General features: G+C 42.8%; 1 protein-coding gene across 1 annotated transcript in view; it reads left to right on the forward strand.

The window, feature by feature from the left end:
- Positions 1-434: 434 nt before the first annotated feature.
- Positions 435-20,152, forward strand: part of adamts3 (ADAM metallopeptidase with thrombospondin type 1 motif, 3) — a gene marked incomplete at both ends in the record, with an annotated part of 134,181 nt that continues 114,463 nt past the window's right edge. The window contains 3 exons of the mRNA XM_079222504.1: positions 435-494; positions 854-875; positions 4,875-5,302. Coding sequence (XP_079078630.1) covers positions 435-494; positions 854-875; positions 4,875-5,302 — 510 coding nt within the window. The remainder of the gene's footprint in view (positions 495-853; positions 876-4,874; positions 5,303-20,152) is intronic.

Genomic DNA, 20,152 nt, shown 5'->3' on the forward strand with positions numbered 1-20,152 from the left:
ACAGGGCAGCGTGACGTCACGCAGGGTTGGTCTTGCCCTTTTATTAGCCAGGGGAGCCAAGTGCCAGGTTGCAAGAGCTCCACACTGCAGCTCTGTCCGGCCAGCGGCAGAGGGGATGTCCTACTAACTTCCACCCCAACCTAAAAAAGAAAAAAAAGAAAAAAAAGGAAAGACAAACTTTCTAGAAACTTTCTAGAAACTTTCGGTCAAACTGAAAGAAACAAAAAACAGTGACTGACTGACAGACAAAGTGTTGCAACTCGCCTCACTCCTACTTTTATGAAACTTTTTTACTTGTGTGTATGTTTTTTCTTTTTTCTTTACTAAAACAGGCTGCACATCCACTTTGATCACTTGTGAATGAGCCGCTCGCGTTGTCTCCTTTTTCTTTTTCAACCCTTATTTTGAATTGGACGTCGGGATCAAGGCTCGCGATGGCTGTGCTGTCACTCGCGTTGCTCCTCGTAGGACTCGCATGGACTTCAGCTGACAAGGTAAGCTCGTTTTATTCTCTCCCGCATGCTCATATTAAAAACGAGAACAAAAAATAGTGGTGGCAGACACAAGCAACAGGCCAGTTATTTACTTATTAAACGTTTTTGAAAAGTGTCGCCAAACTTTCCCGTTTGAGGCTGAGGAGCGCGCACACTGCTTCCTCTGTGAACTACGTGTTGTTGACACTGCACACGCGTGAGCTCTCTTACATAACACGTCACGTAGAGGCATTTCTGTTACATTTTATTTCATTCTTTCATAGAATACGAGCAGCTTTTTACAGTACAACTTTTCCTCTCACTGTCAGATTGTGACCTGTGGCGTCATTCTAACGAGCTCTTTCTCCCCCTCTCTGCAGGCTGGTGAAGTAGATAGAGAGGGTAAGTCCCGTTTATGTGCTCCCCTTCTTCCTAATAGTTAGGTGTAAGTATGTGTGTGTGTGTGTGTGTGTGTGTGTGTGTGTGTGTGTGTGTGTGTGTGTGTGTGTGTGTGTGTGTGTGTGTAGGAGAGAGAGAGAGGACTACCTTGGTGCAGTGGGATCAAAGTGGGAGTGGGAGTTTGTGTGTGAGGATCTCTGTAATACACCCCTCCTCCTCCTCCTCCCCTTATTCCTTCTGCTATCAGCCCCACACACACACTGCCCTCCACACACACACACACACACACACACACACACACACACACGCTTATATATTACATGAGCAGACTGCTTGGAGGGCTTTGTTATACAGGAAAGAAAATTCCACTTCTAAATCCCGCACATCTGTTCTCCATTCTGAGGTTAAGAAACAAGTGAGCTGCAGCGGCGTCCACGTAGGATCCTTTTACACCCGCCGCTATCTTCCGAGCGCCCCGAGGGCCCTTTGAGCAGCAGCTGCCAGTTGGGCCCCGTCTCCTTGCTGCTTTCTGTTAGCGCGCCACCGTTGGCTCTTCTCGTGGCCCCCACATTATCGGCCTCGTAAAAAAAGAAAGAAAAAGCAAGTCATTTTGCCCGTTTAGTGTGGTTTCTCTTCTCAATTTTCCCCCTCCAGCTTTGCTTCTTTTTACAAGTCAAAGTCAACAGCAGACCACTTGTACGGACAGATTATGTTCCCCAAGTGGTTTCATGGGAACTTTGTCGCATCCAATCATGTTCTCATACATACATATAACAGTTTCCTGTTGGGTGTGAAACAAAATTCATGCCGTGAAACAGTTCTTCACACTAATCTGAATGAGCCTATTGTATAAATTTAAGATTGACATGATCATTTACAGAATTATGAGTTTTACCACTTCCAAGTCTATTTTTTTTGGCGTTAATTATAATGTTAGAACAGATATGACAACGTGCAGCGAGAGGCCACAGGCCGGATTCGAACCCGGGCCTGGTTTACACAGGGCCGTCACTCCACCTGGGCACCTGGACAGGTGGGTCACCTCGATGGCACAAGTTCCTTCATGCCTCTTTATTTCAGACACTCGCATGTTTATCCACAAACGGAGGGGAACGTCTCATTTCGGGGTGTTTATTACGCTTTTGATCGCAGCGGAGGAGCCAGGCGGGCTGAGCGGTGAAAGTATACCGGGTTTAAACTGGTATACTTAAAAAAAAATCCTTAACACCTCCGTCACTTTTTGTGCTTACAACCGAGTGACACGTTGTACGGAGTAGTTGGCTTGACAGCTCGCTGAAATAGCTGAGTGGGCGGGGCTTAGCTAAGGGGCCAAGACGTAGCTTTGTAGAGAGTGATCCGATAAGGCCGTCAATGGCCCTTAAATTCACCAACGCTATCAGTATAATGACGCAATTAATTTTCCTTCCGACCTTTAAGTCCATATTCGACAAAGAAAATACGAGACGATAACCAGAAGAGTACGCAGAGAGCACAGAGCTCCGCCAAGGACAATCCTCTCCAAAATCCTCTGTCTAGTTTCATGAAATACAGCCACAGTCGTTCTTTCCCGTAATCCTGCTGACAAACTGACAAAACCCCCCCAAAAACGAAACGGAACAAGAACCTCTTTGGCAGAGGTAATAATATGAATACAAGAAAGATAAAGGGGGGGAAAAATCAGAAGAAACATCTGATCAGATCTGCATTGAACACACAGAAACAGTTGGCTGGGATTCCTGTAGAAACCCTCAATGAAATCCAGCAATATTTAAGGATTTATGGATCTACTCAACTACTTAAACATATCCTCTTTGCTATCTTTTAACACTTTGCAGGATTGCTTGGACTACTTGTGTGCACCTATCACCAACATTTGGTTGCAAGATGCACATTGCATTGAGAAATTCCAGCAGTTTATGTCCAATGAGGCAACTTTTACAACCGGCGGGCTCAACCTGTGTGGTGGTTGTGGGCATACAGAACAAATATAAGGAGTTAAATCAATGTTTCTAGACCGGAAAACCCTCAATGTGCCGTAGAAAATGTATTTTCTCTCAAACTAAATAGTTTCACCTTTGACAGAATTAAGTTTCTGTAAAGGCTTTTAATGTGAAGCAGCAGAAGAAGAAGTAACTTAATTCACCTCTGACACGATGTTAAAGGTATTAGTGACATTACATGCCCGCCTCTCAGTGAATCCCTCATGTTTATGTCGGCCATCCTGAGTCCAGCGTGGGAACGGCAGACTCCGCCTCTACCAATAACACCAACCAAAATCCTCTATAAAGCCGGATAATTCCCCAAATGTAAATAGATTCAATGGCTATTGTTTGATTTCTCGACAATCCCAAGGGTTATAACTTCAATAAACTGAACCCTAATTTGATTTGAATCCAAAGAAGAAAAGATCAACATGAACTTGTGTTGTATAGGTCTGAATAAACGTACGGAAATCTGCTCTTTTCCTTCTTCCAAGGCGGAGAACCGGCTCTCGAGCTTAGACCTCGGCCTCCTGAGGATTAAGCAGTGTGCAACACAGCTCCTTCAAAAATGCTCGCTAATGAACGGCGCTAATTCTTGGCTCCTCTCTGACTCACGGCTTTACAACTTTTCATCCCTGAACAATTTTCCACAGTGGCTTTACTGCGACGAAGCGTTTCGTGAGGCTCTGTCTAGCGAGTCCGGCGCATGTTGCACGAGCTTTTGACCAATCGGCATCAGACGGGTAACTCTGTGCCCGTTCGTAGGTGAGCGTGAGGTAACTGAGGTATTTACCCTGTGAAAAAAAGGCCTTTGATGTTTTTGAATGTTCAAAACCAGACACGTGCCGACAGTTCGCTTTGGTTCCGAAGGGATGATGAAGGTGCTTTGTGTCTCTTAATCTGTGTTAACTTTTACCAACTCAATGCGATGAAGCGTCGTCCTCAGACCGGCTCACGTCTTCCTCTGGAAAGCTCTTCGGACGCGTGTTTTTTTTCTTTTCTCTGACATCACATTGTCAGGAAAGCGCCGCCGCACACTGCGATTTGTAAAAAGCATGGCATTTCCTTCAGATGTGTAATTTGAGTTTCACCACTGACACCTGTTTGAATGTCCTCTAGTCAAAACCTACACGATGATTACAAGGTTTCCAGATTCCACATTGCACGTTTTTTCCCCCCCAACCAAAAAAACCCCAACCAAAGATCACAGAATGTATCTGCCGTCGACACACATTCGGAAAAACCCGAAGTGAAATTTCCTTTAAAGAAACTGAGTGTTTTCAAAGCCCACAGATTTCCTGGTACACTTGAACTGACCACATTAGCCAATGAACCAGAGCCTGAGGGCTGAAAAGCATCCAGTATGGGGACGCACATTTTCTTTTGTGAGCTGTGTGTTTTTTGTAAAGCAGCAACATCAAGGACTTCAAGGAGGAAGACGCTTTTTTTCTTCTCATCTGCGTTGCCAGATCTAAAAAGGTATCTATGCGCAAAGGAGACACATCGGCATCCGTCTTGATGCAATTCTGAACCATCGGTGATGGAGAGCGCAGCCTCCTCGATCGTTTCAGAGACCAAATGCTCTGGCTCACCGTGGGTGCCGTTTTCGGGAAAAAGAAGGCCAAACAAATACTTGCAAACTCCAGGTAGAATACTTTGTAGTGTGTACGTGATAATTCTACGGTTTAACTTTCCAGCCTTGAAAAGTCTTCAAACCTGACTTCCTGTTTTGTAATTATTGTTCTCGCCTCTTTAATGGATTATTTATACAGACAGTATACATATTGTCAACGGGAATAACAGGGCCAAAAGCTCCAGGAAAGACCGATCTAAATCAGTTGATTGGAAATCATACCAAACATTCCTGAGCTTCCCAAATGTGAGGATTTGCTGCTTTTCTTTTGTTTCGTATGAGAGCATGAAGCCATGCTATAAAGCTTATTATACAGTCTAATGTGTTGATGATTCTGCTTCCTGCTGCCTTGAATGAAGGCCTCACTGTCGTTGTCTCTTTCCACAGGCCAGCTGAGGAGTCGGTTGAAGGAATACGGCCTCGTCACTCCCTTCAGCACCGACTCCCACGGACACTACCTGTCGCACCTGCTCTCCGCCACCCACAAGCAGCGCGTCAGGAGGGAGGCGCCTCCCTCCGGCGGGGTCGAGCAGAATCTTTTCTTCAACATCTCCGCCTTCGGGAAGGAGTTCCACCTCCGCCTGCGGCCCAACGCCCAGCTGGTGGCGCCGGGCGCCATGGTGGAGTGGCACGACGAGATCGCAGAGAGCGGCGGGAACGTCAGCGTCGGCGTCTTGGGCGGCAACCAAACGGACGCCGCCGGCGGGGCGGAGAGGATACTGCACCGCGAGCTGCTCAAGACAGACTGCACCTTCATCGGCGACATCACAGACGTGCCCGGGGCCTCGGTTGCCATTAACAACTGTGACGGACTGGTAAGTCCTCTTCAGCCCATAAAGCTTCTCCCTGCTCCACCCCCTCAAAACCTTTTCATTCCAGAAGTGCCATGACCTTATCAACTCTTCTCTCGCAGATTTTTAAGTGTCCGTAACTCTCCTGCGCTTCGCCTTTTCTCTTCACGTCTGCGCTCGGCGTTTTTACAGCACATTGTCCCCTTTGGAGATATTCTTCGGGGCTTTTTGTACAGATGTTTGTCACGGGTGAGCGGCCATCCATTGCTCCCACAAACCCAACGGAGTTTCTCCCCCCAAACCCTCGTCCCAACATAAAAACACAAGTTCCCTTTGTGCTCCACGCAAGTGTGCAGACCCATCCTCCCCTTCACCCCTCGTAAAGCACTTTACAGTAATCGGGTGGTGACCTGAGACAGAATCTCTTGGAGTGGGCCAACAAGACATCTCTGTGTTGGCGGAAGAGACTCGGCGAGCCCCAAAAAAACTTAAAACAAAGTTCTCCGCAGGAATGCTGAATTTTTTTTTAAAAGCAACCAAAGGGATGTGCCGTAACTCACGACTGCTGATTCACAATCTGTTCTAAGATAAAGCTGCTGTTCATTTTTCGTTTTATTGTTCACAGCAGATTCGTCCTGCTCACAGGTGTCTGTCTGGAGCCAGATATTGCTCAAGAGTGGTTTCTTCCATGAGATGAAATAGGTGCGCCACACCTGCAATCTGTCGAACAAAACATCTGCCCTGTGTGTTTTCCGCAAAAACAGATGCAGGGGGAAAAAAATCGTCATAAAAAAAGTAAAAATGTTGTATTATTTTGGTGAATCTATGGATCACCCAACTCAGTAGCATTGGGACCCTAGGAAGCACAATGATCCACCACTAAAGTATGACCTCTAACTCTTCATATAGCGCCACCAGCAGGTCAAATCCATCCCATAGCCAGTGAAATATCTCCACATCAATGAGATTACTTGTGTTTAGCGTTCAGTTCAGTGCTAAGTAGCTAAATTTAGCACTACTTTTGAGATGATATATTGTTCCAGATATAATTGCTGTAAACAAAATTCTTTTAACTATAAGACCATTTATGCCTCTGATAATTATATAATATCATTATAATGCAAGTACAGTGCAATACATTTTTTATTCTGAAGAATTTTGAGACATTTGAATTGAAAAGTCTGTAAAAAGAAAAAAGTATTAAATTATTCTAAATAAATAAAACAAATAAAATAAAACCACACAAGCAAAATAATATAGGAAATGGCCTTTTGAGCAATGTCTTATTATGTTAAAAATAACCCTGCTGTTTATTTTGGCATCATTCTTATGTAAACACAACTGGCAATATCGAGGTCACGTCCACTTATCAAAATATAACGTGCACATTACCACGGTCATCTACATATATCGGACAAGAACAAAAAACAACATAACAACTATTATTATTGCTGAACTAAAATGGTGAACATGTTTATTTTATTGATTGATTGTATGTTCCTGTTTGTAGACGACCATTGAAATGAAGTTAAAAGTAGTTTTTGTTTCTGGAGGTGTATGAAGACATCCGCTGACATCAGACTGTAGTTGAATATGATAAATTCATCGGTGGTTTTAGTTGTTTTACAACAAGTTCAGACTCGAACAAAAAGAGGAAGTAACACCAGCCTGTTCCCTTTAACGACATGTCCTGACTGATATCCATCTGGATTTATTACCTTTTTATACCTCGGTGCGCCGTGTCGTTTCATCTGTTTGACTGCCGCCTACCGAGGTTTAAAATTGCCTTTTGAAAAGGTAACTATGTGCTTACGATCTGACTGCGACATCAAGCGCAGCCTTTGTTGCTGCTCATCAAACAGGCGGCACTTCGTGAACGCGGTTCCTTCAGGAACGCCGGAATGAGTGACGTGTGGATACGGTGACAGTGAGAGCCCTCAGCACTTTGACTAAAATCATTGTGAAACATGAATGCAAATCCTGGCGGTCTGCGTTTTCTTAGATATGAGCGTGTGTGTGTGTGTGTGTGTGTGCAGGGTTTAATTCTCAGTAGATAGCCAAAGGTGCTCTGCAGGGGTTCACTTTATTCTCCCCTCGTTACAACACTTGTAACACATGTAGAGGGAGAGTCTGAAGCGAGTGTGTGTGATACTGACCTGCGTTTAAAAAAATGGGCTGACTTCCTTGGAAAAATTGAAATGGGTTCAATCACAAGAAGAAAGCTGTGTCGCCTTGCATGAAACTTGAGTCACCCACCATGTGATGCCAGACGAACAGCGAACAGTATTGTTGCCAGACGAAAGCTAACATCTTACAGTCTATGCAACTACAAACCCTCTTTGAAAAATGACCTATAATGATTATAATGTATTCAAAACGTTTCAAAACACAAGTTACTAAGTAATTTTACACAAACAAGGGAAGTCAATCTATCATGAATGAACACAGAGACAAAGTATGCCATTCCCAGGTAATAAGAGCGTCAGTAAATGAGCCGTAGAAAAAGCCTGCATTTGATATTAAACGTTTTTTTAATAAGAAAATCATTTGCGGAGGCTCTCTCCATTATTTAGCGAAACTAAAAATAACATTCAGATCCGCTCTGGTTGCAAATTTTGATCAGGAAATAACAAGATGACACTTTTCTGCAATCTAAATGTAAAAGCTGCGTCTGAAACCAAAAGAAATATAGATTTATTTGTTTAAAGGCTGAAGCTATTAAAGGAGCATTTGAGCGAGGCAGAAATAGAAAAAAAGTGGCGTCAGTTCAAATGAGAGACGACTAAAATGATGAATTAGGCTTTTCCTGTTTTTTAAAGATCCCCTTAAACAGACTCTTGAACTTCCTGGGAAACAGTTTATATCGAGTGGTCTCGATCAAAAAGTCCAACGCATAAAGTTAAGAGTTTGCTCTCAAATAGGTAACATAATAATACAAAAATAACCATTATATGTTCCCATAGTCCAAGTTTTTGTCTTCATATTCTTTTTTTTTTTTTCTTTAAAAACAGACACACATTTAATTGATTATCAAACATTGATGGCTACTTATTTTCTGTAAATGAATTAATGGATTAGTTACCTATTTATTTTTAATAATAATCCCATATTCCTACTAGCAGTGTGAAATTGCACATCTTTTCTCTGGAGGAGTGACGTACTGGTGTGGTATACGGCTCTGGTAGCGGCAGCGACCTGTCAATCACCTTGTAGGCCCGCCCTGAAGCATACGTTATGGTCTGTTTGACTTTAAATGGACCATAATTTACTAAATGAACATCATGCTGTATTGAAGAAGACTAGAGATTGAGACCATACAGTCATGTTTACGATGTTTACTGAGGGAATAAATTAAGAGATTAGTAGAGTAATTTTCTCACAGACTTTCTATACAACCAGAGGAGTCTCCCCATAGTGGTCAATAGAGATAATGCAGGTTTAACACATGAAGCATATACTTCTACAGAACCAGAGGAGTCGCCCCCTGATGGTCAGTAGAGAGAATGCAGGTTTAAAACACTTTGCTACGCTCTTCAGAGCTAAAGGGTTACCACCTGGTCAAGCCTTTCAGACATGACTTGCAAGTCATAAAAGCAAGTTTTTCTGGTCTATTAATGCTTAGTCTGCAAATTAGAATAGCACATTAAGCGCAATGGCCCAAAACAGTGTGGAAACAGGGTATTTAACATCCAGTTGCATTTATCAAAGCATTTGTTTGTGCAGCCCTGCATGAAGCCCCACTGTGAGTTTCTTTCCGTTTCCGTTTATAAAATAGCCAGTTTGTTTAGCGCCTGTCAGTCACACAGGGAAGTGAGTTTTATTGAAGTGGGAAAAGGCTCTTTAATTATGAAGAGCTTGGTAGCCGTCAGTGAGCTCAGTCACTCACGGGAAAACATGTTCACAACGTTCGGCTTCCTATTTGTCAGTCTTTGTTGTACTCTTTGTCGCACAATCATAGTCGAATGTCTGACAGAACTTTGAATACTGCCTCTCTGAAAGCGTCTCTGTGTGTGTCTTTTATATAATCTCACAAACAAAGATAAAGCCACTTTGACCTTTACGTTAGTCCTCTGCAGGATTTGGCCGCTTCCTTTGATTGCAGCGAGAGGAAGCAGTTCATCACTCGGGCAGATTCAGTCTCTCCAAGACATTTATAGTTGAACCTTGCTGGAGATTCGGGGCCGAGAGGGGTCCACACAGGATGTGAGAGTATTGCTTTGTAAATACTGTTGTGGCAGGATGTCAGAAATGCTTCTTTCCTGCTTTCTGCAGAAAAGAAGCCTTCTTTATTTTTGTGCGAAAATATGAAAACCCCAAAAGATTGTTTCATACTTATACTATACAATTGAGGAATGTATTATTGTGTGTGTGGTCTGTTACAGCAGGAAACCAAAAAATAGATATTCTGAGACATACAATTAGTTTGAACTGACCTGCCTTAATAAACCAAAAAAAAAGGTTGTCTGTCGGTATACATCTATGAAAACCAAAAGGACTTCACGATACGATGCATTACCATGCGATACGATAAGATACAATATAATATGATACGCTACAATACGCTCCAATAAGATATGATATGTTACGATACGCTACAGTACGTTACAATACGATAAGATATGTTACGATACCATATCTTACAATACACTACAATACGTTACAATACGATACGATATGTTACGATACCATATGTTACAATACACTACAGTAAGTTAAAATACGATACGATATGTTACGATACCATATGTTGCAATACACTACAGTACGTTACAATACGATAAGATATGTTACGATATCATATGTTACAATACACTACAGTACGTTGCAATACGATAAGATATGTTACAATACCATATGTTACGATACGCTACAATACGTTACAATACGATATGACAGTGGTGCGCCGTGCCCAGCTGATCGAGGCTGATCGTGACTATGACCTCAGACGGCACTGAAGGCCCAGGTAAAAAATCCACAGCCCGCCACTGCGATATGATATGTTACGATTCGCTATAATACGCTACAATACGATATGTTACGATACGATGTGTTACAATACGCTACAATATGATACGATATGTTATGATGTGCTACAATACGTTACAATCCAATACGATGTGTTATGATACGATATGTTATGATGCGCTACAATACGTTACAATACGATACGATGTTACCATACGCTACAATATGATACGATATGTTATGATGCGCTACAATACGTTACAATACGATACGATATGTTACCATACGCTACAATATGATACGATATGTTATGATGCGCTACAATACGTTACAATACGATACGATATGTTACCATACGCTACAATATGATACGATATGTTACGATACCCTACAATACGTTACAATACGATACGATATGTTACGATACGCTAAAATACGATGCAAGACAAGACGATACGAATGAAATCCACAAATCCATCAATGGATGGGTTGATTTTGAAAATCTGACAAAAACAACTATTCATACAAACATCTGGCTAAAGTCAGATTTGAATAAAAACCATTGGCAGCCCAAACACTCCAGTTTAGCCTGCTCTGCATCACACTGTTTGCAGCCTGAATGCAAAGCATGCAGAGCCGCATAGCTGGAGATCAAACACTCAGCAAACCAGTGGTTGCTGATGAAAAAGCCTGTCGTTGGGCCGGTGGTCTTTGATCTCAAGTGGTAGCCTTGGCCCTCGCGAGGTGTGTGTTTTACTGTTTCTTAATTATAGCCAGGCTGCTGTCTGGAAGTCTTTACTGCAGCATGCAGGCAGGCAGGCAGCCTGACTGCTAAATGCTTATAAGGCAGATACTTCCTCCTTCAGCAGTAGTAGCAGTGTGGGGGCGAGGTGAGGGACGCTGATCTTTGCCGGCCTGTGTGGGAGGCAGCCATCATGTTTCATGCATGTCAGAGGCACAGGGGAGAGGGTTTTATTTTTTTATTTTTTTTATTCCCCCCTCGGTAAACATGGATAAAACACAGCAGAGCTAACCTCTGTTTTTGCGTCTTTTTATTCTCATATTGAGAATACAAATCTGTCGGGGGTCACAGCAGACGGGGAGCTAGAACGTGACCCAAAGCAAACAGTCTGTCAGCTCATTATGTCTCGTTCACTCCAGTGATTCATGGATTCTGCTGCGGAACCTGAATCCCTGTTCATCTCGTTACCACAGTGAAGGGTTAAGGACACTTCTTAGCTATTTTAAAAGTAGGACCCACAGGTGTGTCGCAGAAGACTCATTAACTTCTGCCAAATGAAGTTGCAGAATTTGCACTGAAAATGATGACCGTGTGAAACTCATTATCAGCCTAAAAAAACCTCCAGCAATCGGACGGATTTTAATCACATAAGTTCACATTGCTGTAACTTTTCCGGCTGTGTTCTGGAAGCTTTGCTAAAATATTCATGACGAACGAACTCTCTGAATGTTGCCAGATGCCCATGGACACGCGATCTACCCGATGACTTCCTTTGAATTATCTATGCGTGGAAAGGAGAGGGGTAGCTGGTGCGTCGGTTCTCGGCTGGAATGGAAGTCTTGATCTTGGTGATTTTGCAGCAGCAGCAAACTTTTCTTTGTTTGTCTTTGTGAAGCTTCTCTTGCACTGAGAAACACTGCAGCCTTGTGCGGTTCAGACGCTCTTTAATAATGCAAGGTTCGTGTTTGGACCTCGATTTGACTGATCGCAGAACGTCAAGCCCGAGACCGTCGTCTGTGTCTTATGCGTGTAAAAGATCAAAGAGCAGGCGCTCGAGCTGTTGAAATCTTTAAAATTAAAACTTTTTCAATGTTTTGGGGAAGTATGGGCTCCATGCAGGCATTTGCTTATGGGATATAATGACAGTGTTTGATCCTTAAAACACACCTGGTCTGTGATAGAGTTTTTTTTTTTTTACGAGTACAGTAGCTCCATCGTTAACAGTCGGGAGGGAGCGACTCAGCCGAGGATGGTTGGTTTTATTTCTTTTTCACGTGGAAGAAACATACAGAACACGACCCTTGAAAAAAAAAAAAAAGGATACAGGAAAACATGAAGGAATGTGACTGACCTTGAGATGTAAGAAGTGGGTGTATGCTGTATCATTCACATTCCCATCCTCCTCCTCCTCCTCAAACATACGCTCACGTCTGACCCCCTCTCATGTGCTCACATGGTTCCCCTGTCACAGAGTTGATGATTCACATACTGCAGATGTTTTATTGTGGCAAAGAGGAGAAGCTTCTCATGTCTTGATGTATTTTTGGGCTTCAGGACTCGAGACATAATCTCGGCGTCTGCTTTTCGTCCAGCTCTGCAGCGCAGGGCTGATGACGGAGGAGTACAGATTCATGATTTGTTCGTGATGACTAACTTCCTCGTGCTGTTATTAAATTGACGGTGATGGAACCCCACGTCTCAGGGACATTCAAACTTTAATTTGTTCATCTTGAGAGCAACATGGAAATGAACCAGTGAGCTTGAGTTTAGTTTTCTCGTTAATACAAGGCACTGCTGATGAATTATTTGTAGATGGCTCTTAATATGTCCTCTTGGATGTAGCGCACGTCTGACACCAGTATGTAGGCACAGCGATGTTGAAGTGAACACTTTCACTGCAGAACTCATCTGGAGTTTTGGTATTAATGTCTCTCTGTATGAGTTCAGCCAGTGTGGCTCGAGGTATGACGGATGGCTGTCTCCCACTTTGGTCCAGACTAAAATATATCAACAGCTATTTGATGGATTGCCGTGGAATTCGGCTCAGACATTCATATTTCCCAGAGGATGAATCCTCATGACTTTAAAAGCCACACTGAGGTTAATGGTTGTGGTCTTGATTTATCTCAACAGTTCATATGTTCATGTTCGCCAGAGGATGAATCCTGAAGACTTTGTTGAGCCCCTGACTTTTCCTCAAGAGCCACCATGAGCTTAATGGTTGTGATTTTAATTTGTATATCTCAACAGCTATTTTATGGATTGCCATGTAGTTTGGTTTGTACATGAATATGTTCATGTTCCTCAGAGGATGAATCCCCATTACTTTAAAAGCCACAATGAGGTTAATGGTTGTGGTTTTTATTGGAATATCTCAACAGCTGTTTGATGGATTGCCATGTAATGTGGTTTATACATGAATATGTTCATGTTCCCCAGAGGATGAATCCGCGTGACTTTGTTGATCTTCTGACTTTTCCTTAAGCTTTATGTTTGTAGTTTTGAGAATATCTCAGCAGCTATTTATTGGATTAGTCCAGACATTCATGGTCCTCAGAGGACGAATCCGCATGACTTTGTTGGTCCCCTGACTTTTCCCTCAGAGCCACCATGAGGTAAATGTTTTTTGGTTTGAGTTAACTGTCAACAACTATTTGATGCTGGTCATAACATGTGGCTCAGACATGTATGTCCTCTTCAAGATGAATCATAATAACTTTGTGGATATTACCTTTTTTCCAGCACGACTCGATTGCAATTTGTGTTTAGTGCTAATTAGCAAATGCTAGCAGCATGCTAACTAAAATGGTGAGCATGGTGAACATTGCTGTTGCCTAATGTGTTGGCAATCCAAGGTCGTTTTGAGCATGTTAGCTTAGCATGCTGACATTTAGCTCAGAGGACCTCCAATAGGTGCAACTAGTTTAACTCCTTGTTTGTACTGAAGCAGATCAGATGGAGGCTTTGTTTTAAGAGATTTGTAAACGTGTAGAGAGTTTATACCACGCCATCTATACCGTACACATCTCAGCTTGTACTAGGGCATTGTGGGCAATGTTGCAAATCAGTGATCAGGGTCGCTTTATGGCAATATTGGATGCAGAGGATGCCAGACGATTGAATCAACTCCGTCCAAGATCCGTTTGAGAGCTCAGAGAAAAGCTAGGAAATTTACATTTAAAAAAAAAAAAAAAAAAAAAAGGTTTATCTGTGGAGTTTTACTTCATGCAGTATATTGCAATCATGTGGTAAAACTATGAATACCATGATGAAAGGCTCTGAATTTGTATTTGATGATTTAGGTTAACATGTTTTATTTTGTATTTAACAGGCACGAGCATCAAGAGTGTAGCTTTTTTGTTCTTTTTGATAAGAAACGTTCATATTGTGTCATGCTCGGGATGAAAAGTTGTCAAAATCCTGCCCTAAAACCTCAAGATCCCCTTTGATCTCCACTGATCTAATACAAAATAATGTAGAATGCTACGTGAAGCCCTACAGGAGGTACTACAAAACACAGCAAGAAGCCGTAAAACGAGAGCTCTGATGCCGCCTTTCAACACACATGCTGCAGCTGCGTTATGAAGACCAACATATACACAGTGGTTAGGATGGTAAAGGAGATCAGGGACGTAACAATGGAAAGTGACATCCCTGATTACTGTGGCGGTATCGCTGACAGATCAGGACAGAAATGCGTTTCATTGGGTTCCCTATGCCGATGCGGCTCACAGCTGACACCCAGCTTTTCCCCATTCCTCCCGACTATGGAACATCAGCTCCGTGTCACATGTGAGAGAAAGGGAAAAAAAGACTTATTTTGTGAGCTTTCAGCTGTGGCATGAAGTGCATCTGCGTGCCACAAAGTACCAGCTTGTATTTCGGCGTGACAAACAAAGTGTAAGCTGCCTGCAAATGCCTTAAAGCAACCATGAAATACTGCTTCGGCCTCGCTCATTTGTTTCCATGAAGCAGGACAGCTGGAACAAAAACCTCCTCTTTCTCCGTGCTGCATGAGGGAGGATTTTCTTTTTCAAGCAGGGCCTTGCCAGACAGACAGACAGATAGAGACTGACATATAGAGACAGACACAGCACCGGCTGAGCGTCTGACTGTTGATATCAACCTTTACCTCGCCAGTGGCGCTGTAGAACTTGGCCACCTCTTAATGTGTGTCATGTTGCATAACCGGCTTTGCCAGCCAAAAAGGGTGAGGCCCTCCTGTGTCTGCGGTGTGTGTGTGTGTGTGTGTGTGTGTGTGGGTATGTGTGTGTGTGTGCACTGCAGCCCTGATGGGTAACGCATCAGTTGGAGTCTCCTTTTTCAGAGCAAAACGCCTGCCTGTTGGAGGACGTTCGGACTGAAGCGCTCTCCCTCCAGGCAGTCTGAACGGCCCCTGGGCGAAGACTTCTTCCATCGGCGCTGAGATCGACGCGGGGCGACAAAATGAGCAAAATAACATACGCTAATGTTTTGCTCAGAGCTTTGTGTGTGCAGTGGCATACACCTAAAAGGGCATTCTGGACGCGCACAGCTCCCGACATATCTGAAGCTGCCACAGGGAGGGCAAAAAAGCAAAGAAAATATCCTATTTGATTAGAAAAAGAAAGCGAGCCAGTTCCTCTTTGCAGCAAGCTGTAGCCGGGCACAAGAGTTTTATTCACTAATAGTTCTTAATGTTCCCTGTTGACTTAGCCAAGGCTTGTTGCAGAGGCTTGACCCCAGAGCTGTGTGGGTATGGTTTGAGGTACGGGAGGGGAGGCACACCAAGATATGCAAAGCCAAGTTATTTTCTTCCAAGTTCCTTCTCCCCCAGCAGCCGAGGCTCGGGTCCAGCGTGTGCTGCCGGGGTGCTTTTTTTATTATTATTGATATTTATGTGTTTAAACATTTTTAATCGTGACCTATTAAAAACTCAAGAGGAGCCCACATTTTCTGCCGCCGTTAACAGACGGACATTGAGGGCCATTCACCGGCGCGAGCGTGTTTTTTATTTTTGCGTTTTTCAAGTGCGGGGACGACTTCAGCGCCTCCTCAAAGCCGCGTGCAAATGTTTGCCCCGCCGCTCCTCGGTGATGCGGCGGCGGGGGCAAAAAGACACAACTGAAATGAATTTGTATATTGTTTCTCAAAGTGCAGCCCACATTCACCTCTTGCAAAATAACTCACATTCATTTCAATTTATTATCTGTAAAGCGTTTGAATACATCTGAGGCCGAACTTCCAACGGCGATAAGCACGAAGATGAATTGAAGAATATGGATGAGAGGATTCGTTATCTCAATTCTCCTCAGATAAAAATATGAATATTTTCATGATTATTGTTGCGAAGCATTCTCTAAAGTTCCTACTTCTCCGAGACTTTCCGTCACCCTCCTGCAGATCACAAGAAATGAACTTGTGTATTCCCCCCCCACCCCCTCCCTTAAAGTCCCTTTGAGGCCCGGTGGATGAAAATGGCAGGTAATGATGACGAAGGTTTGCTCACATTTTTTAAAGCAAACACACCTTTGAACAACACCGAGGGTGAAAGGGGGCAGTGTCCTGGCTGAATTCAGACCCTTTTTTTTTCAACGTCGCAGTACCTCAACTTTTTTTTTTTTTTTAAACGAAAGCACGTCCATACCGACCTCCTTAAGAAGTTTATACTGAAAGAGACTGTCTTTGTAAAACTGGAGCCCTTCAGCTGAATCCCATATGTTTTTCTTGGCAGACGAGTGCTGTCTGCTTGGCTGGGGCCGATGTTGGGGATATTAAACTGATGGAACACAGGACTCTTGATCCCTTTTTTTTTGTGAGGGTTGTGTTTGAGGTAGGTGTGAGCCTCTGTGAGACACCTGACATTGTCTCCTCTGACATCGGACAACACCGGAGACAGTGTGGCAGGAAACAAGCAAAAAAAGAAACTCCTCCTTCTCCGGAGCCGAGCTTGAGATGGCGGAGAGGGGTTTTTGAGTCTTGTGAAAAGTGTGCTCTTAAAGCCAGTTCTTGCTTCTTTTTTTACACTAATTATAGGATTATAGCCAAATAATCATCCACAAGGCATTTTAACTCGCAGAATTCCCTCCCTGAGACACAACCTCCTGCTGGAGATGTGTTTCCTTTGTTAGTGAAAGAGATTCCTGTACGATATAGTTCTTAAGTAGTTTGGATTAGAGTGACGCGATGCGTGAACACTGCTCAGATCATCACGTTCACGCTTTTGTTCCACACGTCGGTTCACCTGAGGGTGACCTCACTGATGTTCGGCGGATTAAAAGAAATCCTAAATCATTGGATAAACAGACTGGTTTTGAGGGTTATGCCAAGTGTCTAAGAGTTGTTGTTTTTTTCCCTATTTTTAAACGCCGTCCACAGGCTAGAGTTGGTAATGTTTTTCAAGCACATTCAGTTATATTTGTTCTATATTTGTATAGTCTCTTTTTGTTTTGGTTGAAATGTTGACAGTTGAGACTGAATCTACATGATGAAGGCATGTAATGGCCATGGTCACATGGTCATGGTCACATGGTCATGGTCACATGGTCACATGGTCATGGTCATGGTCACATGGTCACATGGCCAGATTGTGTCTCATAAATCTTTGCACCATTTCTTTGGTTGATGCCAATATATACAAATTGAGGGGAATATAGCACATTGGTAACACTTTAGAATAACTGCACGCTAGTTAAGTATGAGTAAACACTTAATCCATCATTTATAGAGCATTATTCCACTCTTTATAAATTACAGATTCACCATTTGTAAATTAAGTATTACATATTGCTTCATAGCGTGCAGTTATTATAAAGTGTTACCGTTTATTTGTGTTTGTCTCTGTAATATTTGGTCATGTTAGAAGCAGTGGCCTAGAGACGTCTTTCTCTGGTCCTATGGCTCGGTAACAAATGAAATTACATTTCATTTAGCTGACGCTTTTATCCAAAGCGACTTAAAAATAAATGCATTCATCCATGAGTACAAACGCAGAACAATAAGAATCAGGAAAGTACAATTTCTTCAAGAAAGCCGAACCACAAAGTGCTATCAGTACGTGCTAATAAAGTGCTACTACGGTGCTACTTTCTTTATTCAAGGTGTCGTCGGAAAAGATGTGTTTTTAGTTTGCGACAAAAGATGTAGAGACGTTCTGCTGTCCGGATGTCAATGGGGAGCTCATTCCACCATTGAGGAGCCAGGACAGCAAACAGTCGTGACTTTGTTGAGTGTTTAGCTCGCAGTGACGGAGCTACAAGCCGATTGGCAGAAGCCGAGCGGAGCGAACGAGCTGGATGTGCGGTGTTACCATGTCCTGGATGTAGATATGAAGCATACTTAGTTTACAAATGGTGAATCCATCATTCATAATGTGTGGAACAAGTGTGAATATGTGTGTATGGGAAGGTGAGACCCGTGGGTAGCCATTGAACCCATTTACATCCAGATATCTTGAAGAGAGAGAGATGGAGAGACTCCTTTCGAAGATGGCCGTGTCCTTTCCTCACCTCCTTCCTAACAAGCTAGCCTCCCTGATTAAAGACAATCCTGTGAGTCTCAGAGTGTTTTAATAGCACTTCAAGGGTAGAGAAGAAGAGAAGTGCTATCTATGGATGAAATTATAAAAAGTCCTGGTACGTGCGCGTCACCATCTCCATGACAACTAATGGACAGGTGGGTTTATTTTAAAGCGGCAAAAGAAAAGAAAAAAGAAGAGATTCTCATTCATCTTATTCCGTTTCATATCCTGGTGGAAATTTACGCTGCAGTTTTGACTTCTTGTTTGCCGGCAGCTTTTCCAGCTGATCCAGAGTCTGTTGACTGGTTTTAGTAGTTTAGTTTTTCAAAATGCACGTCAATGTGCTGACGATGAGCTGAGAGAGAAGCAGCTCCCTGAAGGAAAGCCTGAATCCAGGAACTGCAACAAAGCCCCTTTAAAGACACATATTGGTGGGTCTCCTGGCTTCAGTTCATCGTATTTTTATCTGGACAAATTATTCGCTTCTTGTCAGCCTTCCCCCCCCCCCCCCCCCCCCCCCCCCCCCCCCCCCGCTGTGAGGCGACAGCGCTAACCATTAGCCTGAAGCGGTCACCCAGCTCCCTTATATATAATCACATTATGTTTCTCCAGGTGGAAGAACCTCACTGTTGTGTCCTTTTTAATTATTCATCCAGCAGCCGTCAAATCATCTTCCTTTAACGGGACGCCTCTGTGTGACTGAGAGGAAATTCAAAGAGGGCACAATCGTATTTTCTTCTACACTCAACTGTTTTCTTTTTTTCTTTCTTTATGTGGCAGCAGCCGCACACACACACACACACACACACACACACACACACACACACACACACACACACACACACACACACACACACACATATATATACATACATGGGCTGTATTCATGCTTTCCTCAAGCTATAATAGCATTGACCTTTTGAATATGCCCACTTCATTGTCACTTCTACCAACATCATAAGAGCCTATATAGATTATAAATGACATTTGTGACAGGCATTTCAAATTGTATATACATGCAAAAAAAAATCCTGTCTTCCTCTTGTGCGTACAGCAGTGGTGTTATGTAACAAAGTACATTTACTCATATACTGCACTTTACAAACTGTTTAATCTCCTGCATTTATTTTAAAGCTTTTGGTTGCTTTCCAGATTCAGATTCTTAAAAAGAATATACTAATCAACTGAGGAATTATGATACATTAAAATAGGTTAACCATTACCAGCTGGAACATTAAAGTGAACACATGAAGGCATCAGTAATCATAATCCAATAATATATATATATATATATATAATTATGAAATGAGCCATTCTGTATTATGATCCTTTGGTATATTTGAAGTATATTTTGATGCTAATACTTGTGTACTTGAATTCAGAAGCTGTATTGGTTACAGAGTAATTGTACACTGTAGTATTGCTACTTTCCCCTGTAGGTGACATGTCTGAATACTTCCTCCACCACTGGTGTGCAGTATCAGCCCTCCAAATATTTGTGGTCTGTATTATTCCAGGCAGTTTCGGCTTCAGAGCAACAGTGTGCTTCAGTCTCAGAAATCTTCTATGAGGATTGTTGAGCTAATAATATCTGATATTTCATATAATGAATGTGAAGCGTGTCACAGCGCTGGCTGTCATAGTCAGATTTGGATAATTTACCGTGAAA

The sequence above is a fragment of the Taurulus bubalis genome, assembly GCF_910589615.1.
Source record: "Taurulus bubalis genome assembly, chromosome: 8".
In the NCBI taxonomy this organism is placed as follows: Eukaryota; Metazoa; Chordata; class Actinopteri; order Perciformes; family Cottidae; genus Taurulus; species Taurulus bubalis.